Genomic DNA, 24,938 nt, shown 5'->3' with positions numbered 1-24,938 from the left:
GCACCAGCTCCAGTCCCTGGCGCTGGGGCCACCAGCGACGCCAGGCGTGCACGCACAAAAGGCTGTTCCCTTTTCAGATGTTTTAAGGTCAAACTGAAGCTGTTGCCAGCTCCTTTATGGAGCTTTACAGCCTTTTTTTGTTGGGTTTGTAAAGTGGAAAGTCTTTCATGCAGCTTCTGGGTGTCCTAGCAGGGGGATTGCTTGGAGGATGCATGCTACTTGTAGTGAAGATCAAGCAAACCCTTGTCCGGTGTGCGAGTTGTTTGTCTATCAAAGATGCTTTTCAAAGGGAAGCTTGGGTCTGCCCTGTTAAAGCAGCTTGATCCTGCTGCTGGTTAACTCCAGCACGTACCCGGGTGCCCACGGTGACTGTGAATGATGCACAGTGGTAAAGCTGTAGCTGCTGCTGACATGGCCTTGTGACTTGGGTTTGTGTGTGGAGCTCTGGTGAGGGATGAGGTCTCCAAGTTCTCCCTTTTCAGTATTCCTCTCCTTTTGGGGTTGTTGCTGAGTCTTGCTATGGCTCCGGTGTCATTTCTGCTTTGCTCACCTGACACTTAAACCCAGAGCCATGTGTTTTCCATATCCCCCATCTTTCTGCAGCCACCTCATCCTCCAGAGCCTCCAGCTCCTTCCATGCCTTGCTCCAGCTGACAGCTGATCATTCCTCCAGGCTGGAAGCCAGTGCAGAGCAGCAGCATCCAAATGTCCCTTCTGGATCAAACCAAAGGCGCATCTCTCTTGGTGCCAGGGTCATGCAGGACTGAAGGCTAGGAGCTTGGAGGCTTGTATTTACTGGCCAGTGGTAGGTAAAGGATGTACAAGTGTACAGGGAAATGGAGTCATCAAACGTGTCCCAAATTCACCTTGTGGTGCTCTTCCTTGTCCCATCCCTGGCAGTGTTCAAGGCCAGGTTGGACATAGGGGCTTGGAGCAAGCTGCTCCAGTGGAAGGTGTCCCTGTCCATGGCAGGGGTTGGAGCTGGATGAGCTTTAAGGTCCCTTCCAACCCAAACCAGGCTGGGATCCCATGATTCCCATAACTCTCTTTGTCTTTTCAGCTTGCCTCCCTGGATTCTACAAGCTTTCCCCCCATCTCCCTCTCTGCTCTCCCTGCCCTGAGCACAGCTTTACACATGAGGAAGCCTCCACCTTCTGTTCGTGCCAGAAGAACTACTCCAGGTCTCCGTCAGACCCCCCCTCTGCCTCCTGCACACGTAGGTCTCGCTGCAACATCTCCTTGGAAAGCAAGGAAATAGGGATCCAGACTGTCCTGCAGCACAGAGCCAGGGGATGCCCGGGATGTTGTCTGAGGCCCCATGCATGGGAGCTTCACCTGGGTACAGGGAGTCCTGTCTGCGCTGTGGTACTGCTGCAGCAGGGAGGGGATGTGGGGTCTGTCCCTGTGCCATGCAGCTCGCAGGCTGGTGAGACAGACGTGAGGTCGGGCTTGTAGGCTCCCCAGTAAAACTCGAGCACAGTCATTTAGTCAATAGAGTTGACAGCTTTTAATTAAATGGCCTCTAGTTAATTGGATTGGACTCCAGCTTCTCCAGTGATGGATGCTCTCCAATGATGAGAAACCCTCCTGCTCTGCCCACGAGTGTCTGATGGGTGGTGGGGTCCCTGCCGCTGAGCCCCAAGGCGGTGCTGGGTGCTGCGTGAGCCTTGCCTTGCTATGCAGGCACATTCCTCCGGTGGGAATCCTCCCTTTGGTGTCCCCACCATGCTGCACCCATCAATGCATCCACATCCCGTTGTGCTCCCTAAGACCACGCGCTCTTGCCGTACCACCAGCACCTGTGCTGCTGCTCCCATAGGTTTGCCCTTCCCCCTGGGTAGCACTGATGATGCTCTATGACCTGTGATGCTCTTCTGCTTCCAGGCCCTCCCTCCGCCCCGAGGAACCTGGTCTACAGCCTGCGGCAGTCATCCCTGGTGCTGGAATGGAGCGCTCCGGCGGATGCGGGCGGCCGGAGCGACCTCACCTACAGCCTGTGGTGCGCGCGGTGCCCCACGGCTCCGCGGGGTCGCTGCGAGCAGTGCGGCAGCAGCGTGGGCTTCGTGCCGCAGCAGACGGGGCTGGTGGAGCGCACCGTGACCCTCGTCAACCTCCTGCCCCACGTCAACTACACCATCCGCGTGGCTGCCCTCAACGGCGTCTCCGGCCTCAGCCCGCAGTACGCGGAGGTCAACGTCTCCACTGGCCTCGCAGGTACGGGTGGGACCCATGAGGGTGGTTGCGCAGGGGAGGGTCAGGGTGGGTGTAAGGGAGAAGCTCTTCCCTGTGAGGGGGCTGAGGCGCTGGCACAGGGTGCCCAGAGGAGCTGTGGACCCTGTGCTGTCCATGTAACGCCATCAGTAAACTGCAGTAGATTCGAGTCTGCTTTCGGGAAGGGACAGGCAGCGCTGCTGTTGTTAAAAACAAGAGGTTAAAGTCAGAATAGGGAATGGTTTGTGTTGGAAGGGACCTCAAAGCTCCTCCAGCTGCAACCCCTGCCACGGGCAGGGACCCCTTCCACTGGAGCAGCTTGCTCCAAGCCCCTGTGTCCAACCTGGCCTTGAACACTGCCAGGGATGGGGCAGCCACAGCTTCTCTGGGCACCCTGTGCCAGCGCCTCAGCACCCTCACAGGGAAGAGCTTCTGCCTAAGAGCTCATCTCAGTCTCCCCTCTGGCAGGTTAAAGCCATTCCCCTTGGCCTGTCCCTACAGGCCCTTGTCAAATTGATTTAATCTTTCTCTTCTGCCCTGGTCTGTGGCGGTTTTGTGTTCTTCCACCTCACATCACGTTTCCGTTCCCTTATGTGAGGGGCAGCAAGTACCCAGCCCTGCCCCGGGTGGCCAGAGGGGCTTGATCCCTCCTCAGCTGTCAGTTGTGCCTAAGGAGAACCAGCTCTGCCTTATGTCCTTGTCTGTTCCTCTGTGGTTACGCTATGAATTTGCATGAACCCCCTTTGCCAAGCCACAGTTAATGGAGATGGATGATCCCCACGTACCTCCTGGCAGGAATTGGCCAACAATTTCATCTGACGAGATTAAACTTTGATCTTGTTATAACTAATTTTCCCACCGCTTGATCAAGTGCTTGTGCACACGGTGTTGCTTTCCCTTCCCTCCTGTAATGGTTCCTGCGCATCCGTGGGGTGGATGCTGTGCTGCAGACTGCTCTCCGGTGGAGGTGTCGCTCCTCATTAGGATCTCTGCTGTTCAAGGATGGATTTAGCTCTGGGAAGATCTCGTGTCTTCTGAGCTCAGGCTATTCCTGAGCTCGGGAAGGGTGAGCTTGACAAGGTCTAATAATGAGCCATTCATCCAGAGGCTTCCTCCTGGTGTCAGGCAGAGGGAAGAGGGATTGAAGCTGCCTCCTCACCTGCAGCATCAGGTCTGAGCTGGGGACAAGAGGCTGGGTAAGGGCATTGAGTGCCTTGTGCTTTGTAGGGAGTGAAGCAACCGCTCCATCACAGCAACGTGTGCCTTAGCTGTTTGTTCAGAACAGCTTTTCTTCGGGGTAAGTGGGAATCTCAGCCCCTCACTCGAGGCTGCATACTCCTGAAGGAGCTGAAATGCGCGTGAAGAATATGGCATAATTAATCTTGTGAAGTGCTCGGAATCAATGTCTCTTGTGGAGCTGTCGAGTCTCCGGATGCAGATGGTGGCTCACAATTAGCCAAGCAGCTGAGGCTCAGGAAGCTTCTTAGAACACTTCAATCTTGTGCTGCTGAAGGTGTGCCCTCCTGAGACAGCGCCAGGCTGCCCTGGTACCCAGTTGCTCTCCTTTGGCACTGTGGGCATGAAGTGACAGTGATGATGAACCTGCGCCCGTGGGCAAAGAGGGGGAGCTGCTCTGAGAAAGGGAAGACTTCAGAGGTGTCACAAGCAGTGGTGACTTCCTTGGTGGCTGCGATGCGATGCTCTCAGAAGTCATTTACAGCAGCAGGGAAGCTGCAGCTTCAGAGGAAAAATTAAACAAAGAAACAAGACCCTATTTAGCTGTCAGATCTCTGCTCCTCTAAATATAGCTCCGAATGCAGCTTTCGCACTGCCCTTCCCCTTCAGCAGTCACAAGGGGGAATTAGCAGTTGTTCGTTGTATTTGCAGGGGAAAAGAAAAGATGCTCTTTAGTCTGCAGGAGGCCAAATTAATACTGTGTTTTTTCTAATCGGGCCCCAGCATGGGACTAAATAAAAGTGTTTGAGGAGAGAAGGGAGCTGTTTACCTGCAGGAGTAGAGCTGCATTAGCTATGTAAATGCCTGCTCTGGGACGATGTCATTTATATTCCCGGCAGGGATCAGCTCCGATCTTAAAGGGCTTTTAAATCTGTTGCAGATTAATAATGCAGCCGGGGCTGAAATGCATTCTCCTCTCTGAGACTGTGGAGAAGTGGTTTGTGCTGAATGAAGTCTCGTGGAGTTCTCTGCCTATGCAGCCCAGCCCCAGCAAGAGCATGCAATGGGTCTGCAGGATGAGGGGCTGGGCTTGTGGGGTCTTTGCCATCCACGCAGCAAGATCCACCCCTGGAAGAGCTTCATAGGAGCTGATGAGGCTGCTTTTTTCGGTTTGGAAAGAAGGATCCTGGGGCAGGAGTTGCTTGGGGCAGTGGCCAATGCATTTGCTGTGCTGGGGAGGATGCTGGTTGTCCCCAGTGCTGCGCTGCAGGGTGGCAGGGATGCTCAGGGTGATGGCAAGCTCTGTCCATCTGATGGCTGCTCACCCTATATGGGGACCAGCAGACAGCAGCAGAGGATGGGCTGTGTCTGCTCCTGTTTGCTGTGTGTCTGCTCTGCTGCCCTGGCAATGGAAAGGTGCAGAGAGAGCATTCCTGGGGCTGGGTGGGCACCAAAGAAGCTCTTTCTGCTGCAGGCACTCTTGGTTCTGCTTCATCTCAGAGAGGAACGGTGCTTGCAGTTGTCCCTCTTTGGGTTTTGGATGCAATGGGTTGTTCATTGGAGGGACACGCTGCCCACCCCTGGTTTTACTCCTTTTCTGCCAGTAGACTGGTTAATTAAGAGGACTAAACCCACATCCAGCTGAAGGGAGTGTATGAAATGAGGCACAGTGCTGAATAATTTAATGTTTGCTTTTTCAGAATAGAGGCAATGTTGGGGGAGCTTAAAATATTGATGGGGAACACGTTGGTTTTTTTCACAGTGTGAAATGCTTTATGGTCTGTGTGATTTTCTTTAATGCCTTTTAGACAGGTTTGAGGCTAGCACCTGCTTTTCTGGCATGTACCATGGGCTCTGCTCTGCAGCCCATCACCGAGTGGGATTATTCCTGATGCCTTTGCTAACAGTCAGGACCACTTGTTGGGGTGTTTTCAGTCTGTTTGGTAGATTCAGAGATACAGGAGGGCATCTGTGTGATGATTTATTGATGGGAATCATATAAACCAGCAAGGAGCACTTAACTTACTTTACAAGGAGCAAAACCCAAGTGGAGTGTTGGGCTGATCTCAGCTGCCCCTATCACTTGTTGTTCCATACAACACGCAGGGATGTGCACTCATGCAGAGGCCAAGGGCTCGTGGTGGGGATTACCCCGCTGTCCAGTGATGAGCTGTGAGCGTGCTGTAGGTTCCTGTTTGTGCACGTGGGGTCAGCGTGTGTGTCTGCAAGGCTCCACTCCAACAGCAACAGCCTGGACCAGCCTAAACCTGGCTCTGGTGAAGTGGAAACCAGGAGCAGCTTGCAGGGTTTGGAGCCAAAGTGGGGCACGTTCAGCCATGCTCATTATGGGCGTTTGAAGAGCCACAGGAGGACATGGGGCTTCCTGCTGGTACCAAGCTCACATGAGCGCAGGGGGCTCCTGGCTGCTCTTTCAGCAGCAGCCAAAGGGACCTGGAATCAACAAGCAAATCATCATGAATAAAACATCAGGAGGACCTTTTTTCTTCAGCAGAGATTAATGAGCTAAGTAACAACCACAGCATTTCACGGACACTTAGGGTGACTTTCCAGGGACTCCATAGGAATCTTTTGGGGATGCTCAGGGTCCAGCAAACACCCTGATTTTTGCAGGAGAAGCAGGACAAGCCAGAAATAGCTGATTTCCCCTTGCAGCTTTCATTGTGCTTGTGCAGGGTCGCTGCAGCTTGCTCACCCGGGTGTGCTCTGGTCCATGATGCTTACCAGGGTGATGCAGGGAGGACCGTGGCTTCCAGCCATGTCCAGGCTGATGCTGTGAAGGGCAGGTTGGGCAGCCCAGAGCCACGCATTTGAGAGGCTTTTGTGCCATTTCCCATTTCCTCCTCGCCCTGAGAGGAGACTTTCTGCCACCCAACCAGGACTGCTTCTGGCACTGCCCTGGGAGAGCTGTGAAGACCTCACCTGATGTGTTCAGCCCATGGGGAGCTCAGTTTTTCCAATGAATCCTAATTTCCTCACTAATGAATCCGAAGCTGAGCAAAAGCCTCCAGTAGAACCCTTATTATAGTACCAGATATTTCATTTCCCTAGCACACGGCAGCCCCTTCCTCCCTGCTCTTGCTGGTGGATGCCCTGGCTATGGGCAGATGATCACATCTGAGCTGCTGCTGCCTTGCTCTGGAAAGGTAAGGGATGCTGTGTCCTTGGCTGGCTCCTGAGCTGCTGCAGACAGTCTGACAGGTCCAGCTGGCTCTCTGCTGGTGCAGGAAGGGAAAGACTTGGGGAAGAGCAGCCGGGATGCTGCCAGCAGGCAGGGATGCTGCTGCTGTACGGGCACTGAGCACAGCTCAATGGCTTGGAGGCAGGAGGAGGTGGTCAGAGGAGGAGACAGCACGGAGAAGGCTCTGGGAATGTGGAGATGAGTGCAGCAAAGGCATCAGCATCCGGCACAGAGCCTGTGGATAGCCGGGGACAGCGAGCTGCCGTGCCAGGGAAATCAGCCTGTTTGGTGCCAAAGCTGGTTAACATGGGAAGAGCTGCCGAGTGCATCCCGCATAGTGAGAGGAGCTAAACGGGAGCGCAGGTGCCAAAGCACACTCCTGCTCAAAGAGGTTGTGCTTCCCAGAAGTCCTTCGCAGCAGGTTTGGAGCGCTGCATGTTTGCTGGTGCTCGGACCCCTCTGCAGCACCACGGGTGGAGGATTTGCAGGATTTTTAAGGTTTTTTTTTGCCTGGTTTTGGTCCAAGCATCGCCAGCTGCCCACAGGTTACAAAGCTGCTGTGTTTTACCGCTGTTTTCTCCCATTGTACAATCATCAGCTTAGAATTTGCCCTGTTTTGGTCCTGGTTCAGAGCGTGGCAACTGGCATCTGCAGCAGGAGCACCACTCTTCAGCTGTTTAAATTGCTGAAGTTTCCACTGTGGCATCACTGGGCAGAAGCAGAAAGGAAGTTACCAAAACTGAACACATTTGGGCTGGCGTGGGGCTTGCAGCCCAGGTGAATGCCCCATCCCCGGCAGTGTTCAAGGCCAGGCTGGACACAGGGGCTTGGAGCAAGCTGCTCCAGTGGAAGGGGTCCCTTCACTTGGATGCAGGGGGATTTGGGGGCTGCTGGAGCAGGAGGGGAGCTCACCCCCTGCTTTCCTCTCTGCTTCCTCCAGCTTTAAATCCTATCACCGGCATCCGCACAGATAAAGTGGAGCAGAAGAGCATCTCCTTGTCATGGCAGGAGCCGGGCCTCCCGACCACAAACGGCACCGAGTACGAGGTCAAGTACTATGAGAAGGTAGGCTTTGGGGAATGGCTGTGGGGAACGGCTCTGGGGAATGGCTGTGGGGAATGGCTTTGGGGAATGGCTGTGGGGAATGGCTGTGGGGAATGGCTGTGGGGAATGGCTGTGGGGAATGGCTCTGGGGAATGGCTCTGGGGAATGGCTCCATCTCTGGGGAGGGACTCTTCATTAGGGACTGCAGTGACAGGACAAGGGGTAACGGGTTCAAACTCAAACAGGGGAAGTTTAGATTGGATATAAGGAGGAAATTCTTTCCTGTTAGGGTGGTGAGGCACTGCAATGGGTTGCCCAGGGAGGTTGTGAATGCTCCATCCCTGGCAGTGTTCAAGGCCAGGTTGGACGAAGCCTTGGGTGAGATGGTTTAGTGTGAGGTGTCCCTGCCCATGGCAGGGGGTTGGAACTGGATGATCTTAAGGTCCCTTCCAACCCTGACTATTCTGTGATTCTGTGATTCTATGCCCCAGCCAGCTCCGTGTGCTTCCCTTGACAGTCTGCCCCGACCATCTCTTAATTTTAAGCCCGGCTTTTATTTGACAGGGGGTGAGATTTTGAGAGGAAAAAGCAGCGGGCAGAGAGCAGGGACAATGCTCTAAATCCAAATAAATGCAGTTTATGAGGCAGTTCCACAAATTACCTTATCTGCGTGTGCTCAGGCTCATTATGGAACTGATTGCATGTCAAGCAAACCGCGCAGGTGACATGGTGACGTTCTGTATTTAGAAACAAGCTACCGTGAAGCTGATTCATATTAATGTGATTTTCAGCCTCTGGTAGATTTGAAAGGAGAAATCAGTGTGAGAGGGCGAAGGCTGAAGCCCGAGATGGTAATTCCTGTGCAAATGGGCTGCAGCAACAAGATGCTCAGGGGATGTGAAATGAGGAAACATCCTGCTTGGGCAGGGAATTTGAACTGGTTTAGTAATTATTGACTGCAGTGAGGCTCTTGATGCTGACACGAAAATCAACTTAGTTCCTAATCCTTGCTTTTAAAGCTGTATTTGAACTGTGGAGATTCAAGGGGGAAAGCGTATCAAATGGCAAATACATTCCACAGTGGTGTCCCTGGGTTGCTGCACTGGGATGCTCCTTGGGACTGATCCCTTGTGTAAGGAAGGCGCAGCACACACATGTGGGATCTGAGGGAGGCTGATGCTGGGGCAGCAGGACACAGCCCAGCCCTGCTCTCAGTGGGAAGTAGCAGCAGATAACCTGGTCCAAGTCTCGTCTTCTCACTGGGGAGCTTGGTCAACGGTACCCAACATGGCTGAGAGAATGATCTCTAATGGTGGCTGCACAGAACCACGGGAAGCTTTGTGGGAGCCGTTGGAGCTTGGTTTGCTTTGCAAACCCACCTGCCAGCTTTAATTACTCAGTGTCTGCTAATACAGGGGTATTTACACCAGGGCTCAAATGGCTGTAGCAAGGGAACAGGAAAGGACCAGAAAGTGCCAGCATCCTGTCCTCTGCCTGTTTCCATAGCACATCACCAGGCTCCGTCTGCTATTTCGTGTGACCTTTCCATGTAATTCCTATTAATGAGACATCCAGCAAATGTATTCTTTCCTTTGAAAGCTTTCTGTTTAGATAGAGTGTCCCCATGGGACCCAGAGGCGAGGGGAAGATCCAGCGGTGCTGTGCCTGCACCGGGGCACAGCCGTCAGTCCAGCTCCGTCTCAGGTATCTCGTTATTTCACAGGATCAGAGAGATCAGAGCTACTCAACTGTGAAGACCACATCGACGGCCGTGACGGTCAATAACCTGAAGCCTGGCACCCTCTATATTTTCCAAATCCGGACATCCTCCTCTCCGGATTATGGGAACTACAACCCCAGCATCGAGGTGGAGACGCTGGCAGAGTGTAAGTGCTGGTACCTGAGACATGAGGGAGGCTCTTTGAGCTGAGCCGTGGGGATGCTGCTGCTCCCTGCTCCTGCCCCACATGCTCTCGGTTTCCTGGAGCCTCTGGCTCCTCTGCTCTGGGTCTAAGGGGATGCGCTTCCCAGGGATTGCTTTTATTGCATTTCCTATATGATTCTGAGCCCTGCCTCTGCTCTGTCTGTCCTGGAGGAGTTTGTCCTTGCTCTTCTCCGTGCATCAGTGACCTGGGCACAGACTCTCTGCTCCTTGACTGAGGTTGCCCAAGGAAGTGCTCAGCAGAGGCAGTGACCGGGTGCTGGTTTGCCTTGGTGTGATGTTGGTGCTGGAACAGATCTCACCAGGTCCCTTTTGTGGTGCCACCAAACAGGCACTGGAAGGGCGTGAGTGTTGGTCCCCGATGGTATACATGCTGAGGGCACAATCCTGCCTGGAGATGCAGCTGGTCTTGGATGCATGCCCCACATCGGTGGTGACTGGTTTACCCCCACTGCCATCCTGGCTCATGAGGCACTCGGCTTGTTAGCTGTTTGGCTGCCTCAGGTCAGCCAGCATCAGTGTTATCTGCTGGGGCTTTTCCTCTTCACAGTTTCCATTCATAACTATAGTCCAGAAGCATCTTATTTCACTGATTTAAAAGAGGGCTTGGAGAGACGGTTGGACTTCAGCTTAATAACCCACCCTGGCTAGAAATGAAAGCCCTGAGATGGCTGGCTCAGTACGACTCTCGCAGATTGTGTTTAACAGGGCTTTAAATTGCATCCATTTGCCACACAGAAGACATTTGCAGAATGAATTGAAGCCAATAAAAGTTTTATATAGAATGTAGCTTTCTAATACCCCTGTTTGCAAAAGCAGGAAGGGAAGGGATTAATGTGATGAAGGAAAACTATTTGTAAGCTATAAATTTTAATATGTCCCTCTGATAAACGGGAGCCTTTCCTCAGTGCTGATTAACAGGACCAGGAGCTTGGTGTGTGGCATCGCTGGGGCTGCTCCATCTGTGCCTGCAGCACTGCCCTGCACGTTGGTCTCACTGCATCGGCTCAAGTGCAGTAAAACTGCACCAGAATGGGGATTGTGAGGATGGGGAAAAGCAACTCGGTGCTAAGGGTGGCTTGTCCCATCCTTGCTGGAGGATGCGGTCGGCACTGGGAGGAGCAGCCAGGGCTGCCCCATTGCCCTCCTGGGGTGCATTGCTGACCACCTCTGCGTCCCTCCCGCAGTGTCGGTGGCCTCCAGCGAGCAGAACCCTGTCCTCATCATCGTGGTGGTGGCCATCGCGGGGCTGACGGTGCTGGTGTCCATGGTGATCGGCACCATGGTCTGGAGGAGGTGAGCGGGGCTGGGGCATGGACCGAGGAGGACCAAAGCCAAGTTGCCCTGCAGCAGGGCTCTTGGGAGCATGGGGCGGTGCTGGCTCTAAGCATGGGAGCTGGGTTGAGCCTGCTGGGGCTGGACTCTGTTCCTGAGCACTGGGACTTGAGGCTCTTATAGCCAGCGAGAGGCTGCTGCCCGTGCAACAGTGTGCATCTTCGTTCTCATTGCAGACAGTGTGGATACAGCAAAGCCAGCCAGGACGGGGACGAGGAGCTGTACTTCCATTGTAAGTGAAGCCTGGCCACCATGGCTTTTATGACTGTGTGGGCATCCCTGCATTTATTGCTATTAATAACCCAGCTTCCAACAAAGCAGCCCTGAGTGCTTCCTTTTGAAGGGCTGTCATCCTGCATTATCCCAGAGCAGGGGCTCAGCACAGTGAGGCTCCCTGGGGACAGCAGGCTTGGCAGCTTCCTAAGCCAGGGTCCATCCTTCCTGCACCCGGGTCGCTGCTGTGCCGAAGGAAATGGGGATGCTTCAGCTTCCCATGGGGTGTGTGAATCATTCTGTCAGCTTCCCCCAAACGGCTGCATGAGAGCACAGCTTTTGTTTTCTGGGGCTACTCTTGATTATTGAGCATCAGTAATTAGACAGACAGCAGCCGTCAAAGGAAATTCAGATATCAGGATTGATGAGTTTATCTGATTCCTGGCATATGCCCATGAAGCGTACACATGCTCTTGTGCTCCCCGAAGCATTTCAGATGCAGCAGAGCCTGCGTGCTGCTTGGATTCAGCTTGGCTGCTTCATAGCATCCCAGACTGCTTTGGGTTGGAAGGGACCTTAAAACTCACCCAGTTCCAACCCCTGCCACGGGCAGGGACCCCTTCCACTGGAGCAGCTTGCTCCAAGCCCCTGTGTCCAACCTGGCCTTGAACACTGCCAGGGATGGGGCAGCCACAGCTTCTCTGGGCACCCTGTGCCAGCGCCTCAGCACCCTCCCAGGGAAGAGCTTCTGCCTAAGAGCTCATCTCAGTCTCCCCTCGGGCAGGTTAAAGCCATTCCCCTTGGCCTGTCCCTTTGCAAGCTCTCCTGGAAGCAGGTCAGCCTCGATCCACACTGCTGTCCTGGACATGCTCCTGGTGCAGGATTGCTGCCCCTGCAGCAGGTGGTAGACACCTGTGGGAGGTATTTTGCTGCCCATGCTGCTAATGGAGGGGACCTGGAGCATGGGTGGTTGGGATTATAATCATTTCTCTTGGCAATGGAGATGATTTGGATACCTGAGGATTAGCATGAGTGGCTCGGTCAAGGAGAGAGCTGCGCTAGGGTGAAGGAGCTGCTCGCCTTTAACTCAGGGGTTGTGGCACTGCAGCAGAGCAATGAGTTTCATTTAATCCCACAAGAAATCTCCTAGCAGCCTGAAATCGGAGTCTTTTGCTTTACTGACAAAAAGGTGGCAATAACCTGGTTAACGATGGGTAACGTGGGAGAACAGGCTGAGCCCTTCTCATGCACCTTTCTGCCTTCCCTGCAGTTAAAATACCAACCAGGAGGATGTACATCGACCCTGACACTTGTGAAGACCCCATGCAGGCCGTGCACCTCTTTGCCAAAGAGCTGGATAACGCTAGTATTAAAATTGAGAGGATCATTGGGACAGGCAAGTTCCTTGCTGCATCTCCTCATGCTCTGGCACCACGGGCTTTGCTCTCGTAGGTGCTTGCAGCAGGGAGATGGGAGTGTGGTGCTCGGGAGCTTGATTTTTGCATCCCTGTTTGTTTTTCCGAGGCACTAAGCACAGGCAGGGAGTTTGGAGCAGAAAGCGTCAGCAGTTATCTGCATCTGGGCACTGTGACAGCAGCATGAGGACTATTTATGAATTCGTGAACCTAATGATTTATTGATCTTCATCAACTTTGCTGCCTGAAACTTAAAAGCAAGTTAACATCCCCTCGGTGGGCCCTAGAGCCCTCCTCGCTAATGTGAGCCAGGACATGGGAAACGTGAGGATCCTTGGCCTAAAGACAAATTCAGCTGCAGAAGAAGAGGTGGAGGAAGGGAAGAGGGAAGGGCTTTGCCCACCAGCTTGAAGGGCAGGGTTGAAGGGAGGAGGGCACGCAGGAGAAGAGGAGGTTGTCTCTGTAGCTGCTGAGCGGAGCAGCTGAGAGGAATCCCACATCCCTTTGAGAAGCGAATCGGTGTTTGAAAGATCAAGGAGGAAAATTAGCCAGGAAGACATTTCCATGGAAGGGGTTTGGGAGTGCTTTTGTCTCGTGTCTGACCTAAAAAGTACCTGGCTTTTAGATCAGGGAAGCTTTTCTTAGCTACACATTTTGCTATAAAGCCAATATTGGCCTTTTATGTTATGAATTTGGTTATGTTATGAATAGCTCCATTGTCAAGTGCGTGGCTGTGCAGAGTGGGATGTTCTGCCTCATAGAATCATCCCAGCATCCCAGCCTGGTTTGTGTTGAAAGGACCTTAAAGCTCATCCAGTTCCAACCCCTGCCACGGGCACTTGAGCAGAGGTGGAGAGAATAGCTTAGAGGTGTAGGAAGAGGAAGAAGCAGCTGCGTTGCATTATCGCAGGTTTTTAGCATCACATGCTGGTGCTAAACTCGTGTGAAGGGTTCTGTGCTCAGCAAAGGTGGGGGAAGATGTTAAAACAGGCTCTGTGGGGGAAACTTGCAGCCACGCAGGCCTCCGGGTGTTTGAGTTTATGGATTGGCAAATCCTGTGATGAACAATGGGGAAGTCTTGCTTGCTGACACAGCAAGACACACCACTTGTGCCCCGCAGGAACGCGTTTTATGCTTCCAAAGAAAGGGAAATGTTCCCTAAAGGGAGCTGGCTTCCAAGAGGAGGACTGCTGCCCTTTGCTTTGTGGCAGGTATATGTATAAGCTGCCTTTATAACGCATTGCAACAGCTCAGTACAACACCACCCTCACACAATGCTACCACGAGAGGAAGCTGTGAAGTAAAACGAGGAGGTTGCTCCTTCTTTCCCGGCCTGGAACTGGCCGAGGGCAGTGTGACAGCCCGTGATGGAGTGGTGCGACCGCGATTGCGGGGGCAGGCGCGTGCTGGCGGGCAGGGACGTGGGGCCCTGGATGCCGTTAACCCATCTCTGTGCTGCGCAGGGGAGTTTGGAGAGGTCTGCCGGGGGTGCCTGAAGCTGCCCAGCAAGCGGGAGCTGCCGGTGGCCATCCAGACCCTGCGGGCAGGGTGCTCGGAGAAGCAGCAGCGTTCCTTCCTGGCAGAGGCGTGCACCATGGGCCAGTTCGATCACTCCAACGTCATCCGCCTGGAGGGGGTCATCACCCGAGGTGAGGGGGGGACACATGGGCTCTAGGACACTCTATGATGCTGTGCAGGCGGTGTGCTGGAGCTGTTGCTTTGGAGCGGTACCGTCGGCTCTAGAAATGAGGGGCTTTTCCTCCTGTATTCGCTGGTTTAGCGTTCTGCTGATTAATAAAATGCTCCTGGCTAGATTAATACGTCCAAGGAGTGGGGCTGGCTTAAGAGCAAAACTGTGCACTCTTAATAAAAGCAAATTGAAGTGAGGTTCTGTCAGTAAAACGGATGACTCTGCTCCCGGCTCTCGGACTGCTGTGCGGATGCTGTAGTTAAATGGATATCCATGTAAATCCAAAGGAACGCGAGCAGCTGTGCCGATTTAACTGCCCTTTTTATTAGGTAAGGAAACGTTTCTGTTCTGAGCCATGGGCTGAGCGGGTTGCTTTTGCTTTCACTGGGTTGTGCTGTGCTTCGTGAGGGGGTTTAGTGTCCTGGTAAAAGGAGCGTCTCGTGGGATCCCAGCTGAGGAAAACCTCGGACCCATTGCTCATTGAAGACTATCCTAAGATGAAATCCTTGTCTTCCTTAATAGCCAGGCAGCCCAGGCTAACCGTGCTGGACGTTAGCACCCAGGTTTCTAACACCCACAGTGTCAGCACTGCCTAAGCCATGGGCAGGACTCACGCAGTGCTCCTTGTCTGTCCATGCAGGGAGCACCATGATGATAGTGATGGAGTACATGGGGAACGGTGTGCTGGACTCTTTTCTCAGGGTGAGTGCTGTGGGAGCTGGGTCTGTCACCCTCCTGAGCTCTGCTGGGGGAGGTCTCTTGATGGGGGCATTGCTCACCTTTGGCTTTTCCTCCTCTCATCCTCCAGAAACACGAGGGGCAGTTCACGGCCACCCAGCTGGTTTGCATGCTGCAGGGGATTGCCTCTGGCATGAAGTACCTGGCAGAGATGGGTTACATCCATAAAAACCTGGCTGCCCACAAAGTCCTCGTGAACAGCAGCCTGGCTTGCAAAATAACCGGCTTCCGACGGCCACAGGAGGATAAGATGGAGACCATCTTCTCCACGATGGTAAGCTGCCTTTCCCGGCTCCGTTGGTGACGTTCCCTGAAGGCAGAGTGCTGTCAGAACAGCTGCAGAGGTGGATCTCCCTGCCTGTGATACATGGCTGTGGCCAGGAGTGCTTGGACAGAGGACACAGGGCTTTGCAGCCTGCTCTGAATGCTGAATAAGGACCAAATCCAAAGCCAGCCAGCTTCCACAGGTGGAGTTCATAAAACATACAGCGATTCCACTCCAGAATCGCTATTTTTCCTAGGCTCCCACTTCCTTCCTCATGTATGGATGCTGGCTCTGCATCTAAACAGCTTCTTTCTCAGCTAGAAAACAAAAGCATTTAGGCAGGAACTGCATGGATCTGCCCAGCTCTGCTCTTCCCAATCTCTGACCACAGCCCTGCTGCCTGTCTGTGTGAACAGGCAGAGGCACTGGGTGGCTGGAGGCAGCCCTGGCAGCCTCAGGGTCCCTCCTGTTTCATCACTGGAATGAAATTCATGGCTTCAATTTAGAATCCAAGTCCTGCTTGGTTCACACTTGCACCAGGCACTGCAGCTCCTGAGTGACTGTGAGCCCCTGGGCATGGACCCCATGGATCCCCCCCACAGGCAGCCCCTCGCTGGAGCCACCTCTCCATCCCTGCTTCTTTCACACCCCTCTTTTGAGGGTGCATCAATGCGTTTTGAACCGCAGAGCAATCGGATGTGTTTCAGTTGGTACCAGCTGGGGCTGTTGGTGCCTTGCGTTAACCAGACATTCATGTAGGAAAGAGCATCAATTCCTCAAGCAAATGAGCACTTATTGCTTGCAGGGAGCATTGGGCAGCCCCAAGGAGGCAGCAGCTCAAGTGTGCTGAGTTTGGAGCTGAGCGAGGGCAATGGAGAGCTCAGCAGGAGCCCTGGCTTCGCCCACCACGGTGCAGTGGGGCTGTGGCTTTGGGTCAGGGTCTCCCTGCTGTTAATGACAATTGGCTGTGGTCTGTGACCTGCTGCCAGTAGTGCAACCAGAGGGCTCTGCAGACAGCGAGACAGGGATTGCAAACAGCAGGAGAACAAGCCAGGATGGAGGGGCTGTGTTTGCACAGCACTGAAGCCGTTCTCATGAAATATTAAGGTATAAAATGCCATCAGCTCTTCCCAGAGACGTTCTCTTTACCCATTAATATTTTAGGACTTGCATACAGCGGCATGGCTGTTTCCAAATACATCGAGGCTAAAGTTTCCTGTTAGTACTAAACCTACACATGGCTCGTGGGCTGCTCGGTGTCTGCCCTGTGATGCTGGGCAGGCCGTGATGAAGAGCTACATCCTGCTCATCATTTCTCCCCTTCTCCCCATGCAGCGTGGGAAGAGCCTGGTGCTGTGGTCAGCCCCCGAAGCCATCCAGTATCACCACTTCAGTCCGGCCAGCGACGTGTGGAGCTTCGGCATCGTCATGTGGGAGGTCATGTCCTACGGCGAGAGACCCTACTGGGACATGTCCAACCAGGACGTGAGTGCCTGCGGGGTAAATGACGGTGTTGCCATTGCTGATGGTGTGCGGGAGGCTCCGTGGGGTGCGGAGGAGCTGCCGCTGCTCTGATGTGGGGTATGGGTGCCCCAGGGGTTTGCCTTTGCTCTGGTCCCATCTCCTCACCTCCTGCTCCCTTGTGATGAAGGTGATGAAGGCTGTGGAGGACGGGTTCCGCCTGCCCGCCCCGGTGAACTGCCAGCCCCCCCTGCACCAGCTCATGCTCGACTGCTGGCAGAAGGACCGCAGCCAGAGACCCAAGTTCTCGCACATCCACAGCATCCTCAGCAAGCTGGTGCAGAGCCCGGAGCCCCCAAAGTGCCCCAGCTCCACGTGCACCAGGTGAGCATCCTCTTGCTTTGCTGCCTCCTCCTTTGCCTGCCAGGTCCCACCTCAGGCGTGCCACGTCCTCCGTCCTCACCACCCTGTTGTGTTGGCAGGTCCCACAGCACCTCCATCCCCCTCACCGAGCGAACCTTCTCAGCCTTCCCATCTTTCAGCTCCGTAGGCGAGTGGCTGGAAGCGATAGAAATGGGCAGGTACAAAGACAACTTCACCGCTGCGGGCTACTGCTACCTGGAGTCGGTGGCCAGGATGACAGCCCAGTAAGTGGCTATAACCTGGCTATAACCTTGTGTCGCTGGGTGCAGTGTGAGTGAGCTCTGCTCTGCACTTAGGCATCACTAAACAAGAGGACAGCTCTTCCAAAACCTGTCTCTAAGAGCTCACTGGTGGGGCTGGCTGCATGTTGGAACAAGTCCAGAGGAGGGCCATGAGGATGATCAGGGGCTGGAGCACCTCCTGTATGAAGATAGGCTGAGAGAGTTGGGGCTGTTCAGCCTGGGGAAGAGAAGGCTGCGTGGAGACCTCAGAGCAGCTTCCAGTGTCTGAAGGGGGCCTATAGGGATGCTGGGGAGGGACTCTTCATTAGGGACTGCAGTGACAGGACAAGGGGTAATGGGTTAAAACTGAAACAGGGGAAGTTTAGGTTGGATATACGGAGGAAATTCTTTCCTGTGAGGGTGCTGAGGCACTGGAATGGGTTGCCCAGGGAGGTTGTGAATGCTCCATCCCTGGCAGTGTTCAAGGCCAGGTTGGATGAAGCCTTGGGGTGGCATGGTTTAGTGTGAGGCGTCCCTGCCCATGGCAGGGGGGTTGGAACTGGATGATCTTAAGGTCCTTTCCAACCCTGACTCTTCTATGATTCTATGTGTTGTGCATCTCAGTTGCTGTTGCCTTTCCTTTCCCCAAAGCAGAGTTGAATCCAATGTAGTTTACTGGTTCTATGCTATGTGGACAGCACCGGGTGGCAGGGATGGGAGCTGTCTGCTGTGTGTGCTGCAGGCTTGTGTTAGCCCTGCATCCCTGGGACAACAGGTTGGGGCTTTCTCACTGTGGCAGGTCTGAAGCCTGCCCTGCCCTTGATGGGAGCTGTTGGTGTTGGGGCATTTCAGAGCTGAGGCTTGTTTTCCATGGTGGCAGGGACATCCTCAGCCTGGGCATCACGCTGGCAGAGCACCAGAGCACCATCCTGAGCGGGATCCAGACCCTGCGGGCGCAGGTGATCCAGATGCATGGCCGAGGTGTGCAGGTGTGAAGCGGAGCCCCACAGCGGTGCAGAGCCCTGAGCCGGGGAGCAGGCAGCCACCCGGCCCCACACCGGACCAGAGGTGGGATGTAGGGATCACTGAGCTGCTGCCAAACCAGCGGGGCAGGAGCGCAGGGCGTCAGGAAGCCAAGGATTCCCGGGATGCGTGCCTCGGTGGATGTGGCTCTCCCTGGCACTGTTGTGTGTGATGAGTCGAACTGATGATGCCATTTCACACGGTGATTGGGTTAACAGGGTGGATGGACCTTTGTGCGCTGCCGAAATGCAGAGCTGACAGCGCTTTCGTACCTAGCATCCTACTGGTGAGATCCATGGGTGTTTTTATGCGAGCTGACACGTTCCGGCAACCCCACAAGGAGCTTTTTATTGCTTTTCTTTTTAGAGACCGGAGCACAGCTCCCACCCAGCGCCCATCTTCTGGAAGGTGACTTTCCCCATCTGCTATGCTGAAGGCAACTCTTCCCCAGCCACCTCCCTTCTGCTCTGAGTTGCTTCCCTGTGTCTTGACGCCAAGGTTGGTGGGCAGAACCAAAACACTCTCCACTAACGGGCAGAGCAAATGGTGCTGAATGTTTCTGAGGCTCTCTTGACAAGACAATTGCAAGGGAAGAAATGAAAGGCTTGGTGATGGCTCCCTTCATCAAAGAGAGGTGAAGCACTGGAGCCCTTGGACTGCCCTGCTGATGCTCTCAGCCTTTTGTGCAGGTCCCAGCTCCCCTGGAGCCCAGCAGTGGGGTGGGAGCTCACAGACCAGAGCAGCAGCAGGCAGCACGCCTGCCGTGTTATGAATAGCACTAATTCAACCCACAGCAGCAGCAGGAGCATCCCAGTTCAGGCAGAAATGGGATGGAAAGCCAGGAACTGCTCTGAGGTCAGAGAGACATCAGGCAAGGCTGTGCTTTGGGAGGGATGCTTCCCATGTCCTCACTGCGGTGTACCCCTGGCCACTGGAAGGGATGCGTTAGCTGTGGTGAGTGCTCTTCCCTTCCTCCTCCAGTTGCCCCATTCGTGGCTGGGAGCAGGGAATGCCTGGCTCTGCTGTGCATGTTTTCCAACCTCACATCAATGGCTGGGCAGAGGTCCATGGGCGAGGGCTGCAGTGCCAGCATTCCCCACAGCACCCACGGTGGGTTGCACCCCATTCTCCGGGTGTCCCTCTGCTTGCTGGAGGGACCACGCACCCCAGGGGGGCAGAACGGATCCTTGCATCCATGGGATCCGTGGAACCCTGCTGTGCAACCCAGGCAAACCAGGACACATCAGCACTTTATTTGTTGCAGCGGGAGCGCAGTACTGCCTGCCCTGCACGCTGGCAGTTCCCACTGCTGCGGGCCTGATCCCTGACGGAAGACATAAATAACATCTACTTAATAATACATGTTTCCTTGAAGTTAGTTAATTAAATGGGTCTTTGCAGCTTTGTACGGAGTTTTGTAGGCCTTTTATTGCCATCTGTAAGTATTGCAAGTGAATTATTGATGACGAAAGGCAAAGATTTACAAAGGGAATGGATGCTGGGGGAGATGCTCACAGCACGGCTGGAAAACTGTTGGAGTCAGATCCTCCAATTAGCCTGCTCTGAGAGGATGAGGAGCTAAATGATGGTTGAGAGAAAGGCTTTAAGTGTTGGCACAGGCGTCTTGGTTCCCTCCTGGTCAGGCAGAGCAGCGTGACCATAGGCACTGGTGACAGCCGTGCACGAGCTCTCTCCTTCCTTCCCCCTCTGCACTTTAAGCAACGCTCCCCAGTGTCACTTGGTTGGTTTTACAGCAGAAATAACTCCTCTTTAGGTTTGCCCCTTGCCCTGTCTGGTTGGTCGCTCTCCATCCCACTGTTCCATACCCAGAAGAGTAACAATGGAGAGCCGAAACCTTCATTTGGTAGAGATGCCAGATCCCAAGGATCAAGTGCAATTTGTATGCCCTTTATGTTTACATTTTATCGATAGAGGAAGTCTATTCTAGTTCTCTAGGCAGGGAGCTGAACCAACTTGATTCTGGATCCTCACCCCCATTTCCCTGCTCTGGTCCTGTCCATTGGGATCTCTACCCTGGGCTGGGATGCAGGGAGCCGTGCTGGGAGGTCACTGCTGGATAGGCTTGCGCCATGAAAGCTCCATGCAGCTGCCTTCAGGAAGGTGCCCGGCACCCCATGGCTTTGTGACAAGGTGATGGAGTGCTCAGGGTCTGGGAAATGAACATATCCAGACTCATGGCTCTGAGTCCCTTGGGAAGCTGCTGTGGCCATGCAGGCGGGGGTCCCTGCTCTCCCAGGGGAGATGGGCTCTGCATGGGGCTGGCAGCCCCACAGTTTCCCTTGTGTGGAATCATGGAATAGTTTGGGTTGGAAAGGACCTCGAGATCATCCCATTCCAACCCCCCCTGTGTGGTTGGACAGTGCTAGAATAGCACAAGTAAAACTGAGACCATCTTTCAATCATTTCTATAGCGTTTCCCCCACTGAATCAGCCTCCCTCCTTTCCCCAGCATAATCAGACCTGAAGGTGTAATTTCTTTGTCTGTGTCTCTCTGGCTCTTCTCAAAAGGCATTCAGTGTTTAATTACTTCTCTGACTTATTCTGCTGGGAGCCTTGGATGTGGTCTGTGGATGGAGGTGTGCTCTAAATCAGCAGAAACCAGAGGTGTTTGCTTCGCTGACCTCTCCTTCAAGAAAGAAAAGGAAAAGCACCTGATGGAAGCCTGCTTTCTAGCCTAGCTTGTAGCAATAAACACTTCTAATTGAGCTCCTCATCGACACTGGAGGTAATAAAATGAGCAGATTAAGCTGGAGATTGTTGTTATGATTTTAGAATTAACTTGCAGCCTCCCAGCACCTCTCTTTGGGGAAGCTTTCAATGCCTTATAATTAAATTAATTAGCAGCACTGTTTTGAAGCTGCTTGACCGAGGGAAATGCCTCACAATGAGTTTGGTCTCTTTGGCCATCCAGCCTCTGAGATGGCACAAGGCTCCTTCCTCCTCCCCTTGGTGTGGGGAAGCCCTCATCACATCGGTGCTAGTAAGGGCTCAGGGCAGGCTGACCGCACTCTACCAGTGCAGCAGCATTAGTGTTAATGGGCTTGTTCAGAGAAGAGAGCAACGAGTGTTCTGTAGTCTGTGGGCTTTGCTGGAGCTGATAAATGCAGTTACATGAGGATATGGTTTTAGATGCTCAGGCAGAGCGGAGGCCAGGTGTGAATCAGAGGAGCAGAGCAAACATTGTGTCTCGGCTCGTGTGTAGCCAGGACCATTGGCTGTCCTTGCACAGTGGGTATGCACTGGAAAGCAATCCTGATCCCAACAATGTCCAACAAAGGCTGTTGGTGCCTCGGGTTGCAAAGCAGGATGCAGTTCCCATCATTGGAAGAGCAGCGCAGCAGCATTGCTGTCAGCAGCCAAAAAGCTGGGGGCTTTTGGAGGGGCAGTGACATGGGCAAGGGGAATGGCTTTAACCTGCCCAAGGGGAGACTGAGCTGAGCTCTTAGGCAGAAGCTCTTCCCTGTGAGGGTGCTGAGGCGCTGGCACAGGGTGCCCAGAGAAGCTGTGGCTGCCCCATCCCTGGCAGTGTTCAAGGCCAGTTTGGACATAGGGGCTTGGAGCATCACCGGAACCCTGCAACACCCCCCTTGCATGAAAGCAAAACTGGAATCAAGTTGGTTCATCTCCAGATGCTTTTTGATATTCATTAAGCACGTGTTATATACTGTAAATACATACTTGAGAAGGCAATATCTATTTTTCTAAGCTTGAAACAAATGTAATATAATATCGTAAGGGACACTGTGTGCATTTCATGTTTGAGCTATAGTCAGACATCTCCAGGGAATCACAGTTGGTTTTGAGTAATAATAATAATAATAATAATAAATGGTGATAAAGATCTATAGACAATTTTTGTTAATTTTGTATTTATTGAACTATGGTTGAAGTTTGCAATAATGAAATATCCAAATACCTAAGTAAAGCCAACCACTCATTCTGCCCCGGCTTGTCTGTGTGGGTCCTTTCAGGTGTTCTGATGCAAAGTTCCACTGTAACAAGGGGGTAAGGGTCAGGTAAGGAACAGTTTTAGGAGCAGCAAGGTGTGAAAGGATGCACTGTTTCATTGTCTAGCCCATGTGCTAAGATGGGAACTGACTGCTCCTGCTGTGGAGGTGGAGCTCAGGATGGTGGCTTCTTGCTGTTAACACTTTGTTGGGGGGGGAAACCATTGTTTAACTAGTACAGCATGTGTGTTTTGTGGACATAAAGGTCCATTGGTTGGCCTGATGCTTTTGGCACAGGCAGGAATCCCTGCCATCACCCGGAGGACCAGATAACCTTGGAAGTGCTCCCAGCATGGAGCTGTCAATACCAGCGCAGTTGTCACTCTAACAGACGTGTTGCAGTGTTTAGCGCAGGGATGCTGCTGAGCAGAGGGAAAACACCGCAGAGGTCCTGTGCTCGAGGCATGCCACTGATTGCCTGAGTAAATGGAAGCAGGGTATGGCCAGCATGTGAAATGCAAACAGTGCACAAGCAATACTGAGCAACAGTTCAATGCAACGCCCAGGACTTCACAGTTCTTCTCTTTTCCTCCGGGTGCTTGACGCCAAAGTGCAGGTACAAAGGTCTCGGTTTGGGAGGCTGACAACAGTGACAGCTGCTGGGGAAAGGGAACTGAATGGGTGCTTAAAATGGGTGCAGCCTATTTGCCTTCTGTCGATCAATTAATTCAGCCAGCTTGCACTAGGAGCCTGGCCAGGGCTCTATTGGCACTAGGAAGAAATAATGAGAGCTCTGAAGCAGGGTTATGAATAGTGGATTGCGACTCGCAGCCAAGCAGATGGATTCTGTGCCCTGATTTATCTGTGCTCGTGGGTGATGGTTTCACCTCCCTTCTCTGACCTTCCTGGGGGCGGTGGGACACCTCCTTTTGTGGCTGTAATGGGGGGTGCTGGGGATGCCCAGCATAGGTTGTAGTGGAGGACATGGGGGTCTCCAGCTGCAGACATCGCCTGTCTTGAGGGCTGGTGGGCAGGCAGGAGTGATGGCATCACCACTGCCCTGTTGTGGTGATGCATTGCACAGGCTGACCTTGAAGCTGCTGGTGCCGTGGAACAGGATATGTCCTGCAGGATGGACCAGGGAGAACTTCTCTGCGTGGAATTCTACTTCCCTGATCTGAAGTGGCCAAGGCCAGGTTGGACACAGGGGCTTGGAGCAAGCTGCTCCAGTGGAAGGTGGCCCTGCCCGTGGCAGGGGTTGGAGCTGGAGGAGCTTTAAGGACCCTTCAATACAAACCAGGCTGGGATTCGATGAACATTACAGCTTGGTCTGGAACTGTGCACGTGTCTTCTGTACCCAGCAATGGACTTCCCAGCTTCTGACACATGCGGTGCCTTTGAAGAACAAATCTAGCTCTGGAAAATGTCTGGGAAATCATAGCAAACAGCGTGGTTATCACCCTGTGCATGGCCAGCCCACGGCTCAGAGGTGCTGGTGCCAGCTCCTGCCCCTGGAGAGCTTCCCACCACCAGCCCTGCATCCCTGGGCTGATGGAGAGCACACTGTAGGGCAGGGTGTTGCTCTCTGGTACCAAAGGAGGAACCAAGAAGCAGTAAAACACAGGATGCAGCAGGCATCAGTCATGGAAGGGCTCAGGTGCTGCCTCATATGGAGGGTGTTTTACGTAGACCATTTATTGCATGGTGCTCATGCAGGCAGCTGGGACCACATCTGGCCAATCCCTATGGCAGGTCCATGTCTCAGGGAGAGCAAAGGAAGAACCAGGTCTCCTCCTCTCGCCCCTCGCTCCCACTTAGCGGCCTCGGATATGAGATCCATCACCTTCCCCCTTCCTCTTTTGGGCATTTACTGCAGAGGTGCTGCTTGGTCTCATCCGCTGTGATGGCTGATGAGGACAGGGCAAGCCACTGCTCCTGTGACAGCGATGTGGTGGGGTCAGAGCAGCCCGGCCTCGCTGGCACTTGTCCCCCATCATCCCCGGGCAGGATGGAGCCAGGCAGGAGGAGAGGATGCTAGGGGAATGTTAAAAAGAGCCTGGCTCTGGAGGAAGAGCAGCGTTTAAATATGAACAATTGCTAATTATCAGGAAGAGCTGGAGCCATCTATCATCATCACCTGCGATCAGCTCAAGTGTCACCGGGACGGATGCATCTTTCCTCCTTGTGTTAATCTCCCAGCATCTTGGTGCATGAGAAGAGCACTGCACAGGCTGGGGCATGGCCAGAACCACGCAGCTCCTCCTGCCCCTGCCCAGCACCAGCCTCCCAGCAGGACTTTGCTGGGAAGGATGGGTCCCCTCCCAGTCTCCCCGTTGGGCTGGTCAGTGCCATGCGCTACCCAGCTTGGTGCATGAATGTGCTGCCATCCTGCAGACACAGCCGTGCAGCAGAGACCCAGCATGCTGCAGAGCAAGGGACAAGGCATCCAAACGCATCCACTGGGAAATACAGAGGCTGCACCATGGCTGGAAGCAGATCCCACAGCTGCCCGTGTCACCCCAGCAGAGCCGGGTGTCCCTGTGCCTGCCTGCATCCTGCCAGCTCTTGTGATGTCTCTTAGGGACTGATCCTGATCTGCTGCCTCAATCCTGTT

At 53.7% G+C, this 24,938-nt stretch overlaps 1 protein-coding gene across 1 annotated transcript in view; it reads left to right on the top strand.

The window, feature by feature from the left end:
* Positions 1–18,950, top strand: part of EPHA10 (EPH receptor A10) — a 34,963-nt gene extending 16,013 nt beyond the window's left edge. Inside the window, exons 4-17 of the mRNA XM_057403527.1 lie at positions 1,061–1,216; positions 1,885–2,214; positions 7,527–7,651; positions 9,354–9,516; positions 10,760–10,868; positions 11,084–11,139; positions 12,391–12,516; positions 13,999–14,184; positions 14,866–14,927; positions 15,034–15,237; positions 16,564–16,713; positions 16,880–17,073; positions 17,172–17,336; positions 18,214–18,950. Coding sequence (XP_057259510.1) covers positions 1,061–1,216; positions 1,885–2,214; positions 7,527–7,651; positions 9,354–9,516; positions 10,760–10,868; positions 11,084–11,139; positions 12,391–12,516; positions 13,999–14,184; positions 14,866–14,927; positions 15,034–15,237; positions 16,564–16,713; positions 16,880–17,073; positions 17,172–17,336; positions 18,214–18,328 — 2,141 coding nt within the window. The 3' untranslated portion in view covers positions 18,329–18,950. The remainder of the gene's footprint in view (positions 1–1,060; positions 1,217–1,884; positions 2,215–7,526; positions 7,652–9,353; positions 9,517–10,759; positions 10,869–11,083; positions 11,140–12,390; positions 12,517–13,998; positions 14,185–14,865; positions 14,928–15,033; positions 15,238–16,563; positions 16,714–16,879; positions 17,074–17,171; positions 17,337–18,213) is intronic.
* Positions 18,951–24,938: the final 5,988 nt, after the last annotated feature.

The sequence above is a fragment of the Pezoporus wallicus genome, unplaced genomic scaffold (assembly GCF_028554395.1).
Source record: "Pezoporus wallicus isolate ANWC-B61680 ecotype Strahan unplaced genomic scaffold, APGP_CSIRO_Pwel_v1 contig_8232, whole genome shotgun sequence".
Lineage (NCBI taxonomy): Eukaryota > Metazoa > Chordata > Aves > Psittaciformes > Psittacidae > Pezoporus > Pezoporus wallicus.
Note: the sequence above shows the minus strand (reverse complement) of the source record. Positions and strands in the feature narration are given on the sequence as shown.